The sequence below is a fragment of the Limulus polyphemus genome, unplaced genomic scaffold (assembly GCF_000517525.1).
Source record: "Limulus polyphemus unplaced genomic scaffold, Limulus_polyphemus-2.1.2 Scaffold1754, whole genome shotgun sequence".
NCBI classification, from domain to species: domain Eukaryota; kingdom Metazoa; phylum Arthropoda; class Merostomata; order Xiphosura; family Limulidae; genus Limulus; species Limulus polyphemus.
The window spans coordinates 141,856-145,839 of record NW_013667364.1 but is presented as its reverse complement, the minus strand read 5'-3'; the positions used below and the strand labels follow the sequence as shown (position 1 = coordinate 145,839).

General features: G+C 35.7%; 1 protein-coding gene across 2 annotated transcripts in view; it reads right to left on the bottom strand.

Annotated features, from left to right (window-relative positions):
- LOC106464834 (gamma-interferon-inducible lysosomal thiol reductase-like) overlaps window positions 1–3,984 on the bottom strand; it is a 10,564-nt gene that overhangs the window by 3,281 nt on the left and 3,299 nt on the right. For both annotated transcript variants that reach the window (XM_022392635.1, XM_013924989.2), the window contains exons 2-3: window positions 2,061–2,135; window positions 505–600 (exon numbers count right to left, since the gene is read on the bottom strand). In XM_022392635.1, the coding sequence (XP_022248343.1) occupies window positions 505–600; window positions 2,061–2,135 (171 nt within the window). The remainder of the gene's footprint in view (window positions 1–504; window positions 601–2,060; window positions 2,136–3,984) is intronic.

The following is a 3,984-nucleotide window of genomic DNA, read 5'->3' as shown; positions in this document are numbered from 1 at the left end:
CCCCTCCCCCCGCATAAGTGAAAGGGCGAGCATGTTCGTTTGAGGGGGTTCATTCCCGCGATTCACTGATTGCGAGTTGAGTGCTCCGACCACTGGACCATGCCGGGCCATGAGCGTCAGTAAACATTCTACAGAAAGCTGCTGTTTTTTGTTGTTGTTTTTTTACTTCGCGTAAAGCAGCACGTGGGCTACCTCGTGATCTGTCCCCAATTTTAGGTGATAGACTAGAGGGAAGGCAGCTAGTCAACACCACTCAATATCTGAATAGTGGGGTTCGTCATTGTTATTACGCTCCATGACCCCAAAATGCAGAGCGTCTTTTTTTTCACTCTCTCTTTCCTTTTGGCGGTAACGAGATGCGAATCACAGTCCGCCCTTACAGAAAGTATTTACATAATATTCGAGTCTGGAAATTGGCTTTTCTTGTGTTTAGTTTTTTTAATTTAGAATTATTTTCAGTCAAATTCGAGCACCAGATAGACAAGGGACTATAAAATTAATTACCTTTTCACCTGCCATCCAGGGTTTTCTATCTGCTGACATGCATTTGATAAAGTTCAGGGCGAGAGATGTGTTATTCAGAAGAAAAATGCTGCAAGTCTAAGATTTTTTAGAAAGATATATATAAAAAAATATATTATTTGACATAACATTATAACAATGCAGCAATAACTAGGCTGTATTATTATTAAGAGTTCTAGATCTAAGCTCTCAATTTATAGAAGTAAATAATATGAAAGTACAACCAAAATGATTCAGGGAAGTATAGAAATAATTTAGTTTTATTATATACTGTGAAACAAGCGCCAATAATATTGAAGTTTCTACTTTATATGTATTATATACAAATAAATATTTTTGTAAATATATATATATATATATAATTACGCGTATGCATATGTAGTCCAGAAATAATAATAAAAAATACGTTGGCTAATAAACATTACAAAGAAAGTACAGGATGTCCAAAAATTATTGAACAATTTTTCTTCATTCAATAGAATAGGAACCACACCAAATAAACAGTCACGACTTGTGGCATTTAGAAGACTGATGTTTCAAGGCCTTTCCCAATAGATTAGGTCAAGGACGCTGTCTATAAGACAACATTGCGTGCCCGAATAATCAACACAATTACTCCGGAGAAGGCCTGGCATGGCCAAGTGGTTACGGCGCTCGACTCTCGATCTTTGGGTCACGGGTTCGAATCCCAGTCACACCAAACATGCTCGCCCTTTCAGCCGTGTGGGCGTTATAATGTGAAGGTCAATCCCACTATTCGTTGGTAAAAGAGTAGCCCAAGAGTTGGCGATGGGTGGTGATGACTATCTGCCTTCCCTCTAATCTTACACTGCTAAATTAGGGACGGCTAGCGCAGATAGCCCTCGTGTAGCTTTGCGCAAAATTCATAACAAACAATACTCCGGAGATGCTGGCACTTACGTAGGCAGAGTATGATTATTGCCTAGACATCCGTCGAGCCACAAACGGTGCCCATGTCGAGATGTATTAACAGCACCCCTGACCATTAGCAAACCTGGAGTTTTAGCCGCCTTCATTATACCGAACATTGCAACTGTTTGTCGTATGTAGCTCTATTCAATTGATAACATGATCCAATACTTTATGGATACCCCTTTTATTTCTTTATATGGATTTGTTTGAAAAAATCCACCTAAACATTAATTTTCCGTTTTTCCTCAAGATTCTATTTAGTTCTGCTTCAAAGAACAAATATCGATCTAGTTTCTGTTTTACTTTATATATATATATACAATTTTTTTCCTAATTACTTGTGAAATGTAGAAAATGTTAAAAACTTAATTTACTTCGGCACTTACAATTTGAAAACACAGTGATGTTTATTAAAACAGCAACAGTTATTGCGAATTTGTTCCAAGCAATTTCTCGAAAGCAAGCAGAAGAATAAATGATAACAAATAATTACCTGTACAACATTGGCGTAGCATTCCTGGGGACCATGCTGACACGTAAATATCCATTTGTTCCAAGTAATTTCTCGAAAGCAAGCAGAAGAATAAATGATAACAAATGATTACCTGTACAACATTGGCGTAGCATTCCTGGGGACCATGCTGACACGTAAATATCCATTTGTTCCCTTTTCTTTTAACCTGGAAAATATAATAATGCATTTCACCACAAATACTTGTTTCTATATTTTAAACAAAAAAAAGTATATTATTTAAAAACATTCTACATAATACATTTAGTTGATAAGATCGAGCGCTAGGCAACAAGACTACATACTAACATCTATATAATAATATTCAGTGTATGTGTGTGTGTGTCACGTAACTCCTCCCAAACCGCTGGTCGTACCGGTATTCTAAGTGGTACCAAACGAATAGTCTTGGTCCCGAGATTTGCACAAAGGTAAAAACATTTTCATCCTCCTCCCTGGGGGACCTGGGGATTTCCAAAAAGCACCTTCTTCTAAACTGCTGGACTCATGAACTTCTTACTGGTACCAACGAATCGTTTCAGTCCCGAGATTTACAAACAGATAAAACTTTTCACCCAACCCCTTGGGAAACCCGTGTATTTTGCAAAAACACTTTTACGGAGATTTCCCAAAAGCGGACTCCAAAATTGGCAATGATTTACATCAGAGCACGTAAATAAGTAGGCCTACTAATTGCCATTCGTAACTTGGTTAAAGAAATTAAATTTGCATTATAGAGGCAATTTAAACTGAAAAATGCAAAATAGTAGTTTAAGCATTAAATTTACATTATAGCGGCACTGTAAATGTGGGCCTCAGGCACACGGGTTCGCTAGTGGTATTATGCTTTTCTGTAACTAATCGCTTAACCAATATTACAAATAAATTTTTGTAATTATGCCACTTAAGCTCTAAAGGAATTAGTTACAGTTTGTAAATCATATCAGTTTTATATTATGCCTGGGTTTAGCTGATCGCATATCAGAGGTGTCGAAAAGCATTTGTAAAATATAATATCTGGTATAACCCATCCAACGGAAACATTTGAAAATTACTTATCAATATTTGTAATGTGCTTTGAATTACCTGGTCGCAATAATGTCAAGTTTTGTTTTTGATATTTTGCGCAGAGCTACACAAAGCTATCTGCACCCTGTTGACAACGAGGAATCGAACCTCAGATGTTAGCGTTGAAATCTGTAAACTTACCGCAACCCATCGAGGGACAGCATGCCAAGTAAAGCATCTGGTAAAAACAATCGAAGTACATGTTAGCTATTTGTATTATGCTCTTTATTTTAGAGTAAAAGTAAAAAATCATCATAATAATTAATGATTAATTGAAAAAAAAAGGTCACAGTTGTCGAACGTTATCTCCGAAAAATATCTTGAGAAACCCAAAATACTACAATACTAAAATGCACATATTTTTCTTTTTCGCTTACAAAGCAATATCTATAAGTAGAGTATAAAATTTATACATCATCAACAGAGTATTATTTAGTGCAATAGAATGGGGATATCTCAACAGTAAGACAGAGTGACAAAGTTGTATTTTGGATAGCACCTGATCACCTGTCAACAGAGGGTAATAGAGCCCCTCATTTTAGCATTATAAATCCGTGGACTTACCGCTATCCCATAGGAGGACTTTAAAATCGAACGCCAATTTTATATATAAACTTGTTTTGTTACTTATCTGCTTCTGTTTCTGATATATTAGGTTAAGTGTGAGATATTACTTAATAATCAGACACTCGTTTCAGTACAGTACTGCTCGCTGTAGATTTTGTATTGAAGAGGAGAAGGAGTCTGAAATAAGCAGATATAAGAATTTGATTAGTAGTTTAAATACTACAAAATCATTTCTCACAAATAAAATCATTATTATCTCTTATTCGACTATTAATTAATAACTTCTAAGATTGAAAATTTTATCATTTCTGGAGCACAGCGACTATTATAAGATCCATTTTCATGATTACATATTTTCAAATTCATGAACACCATTTTCTTGG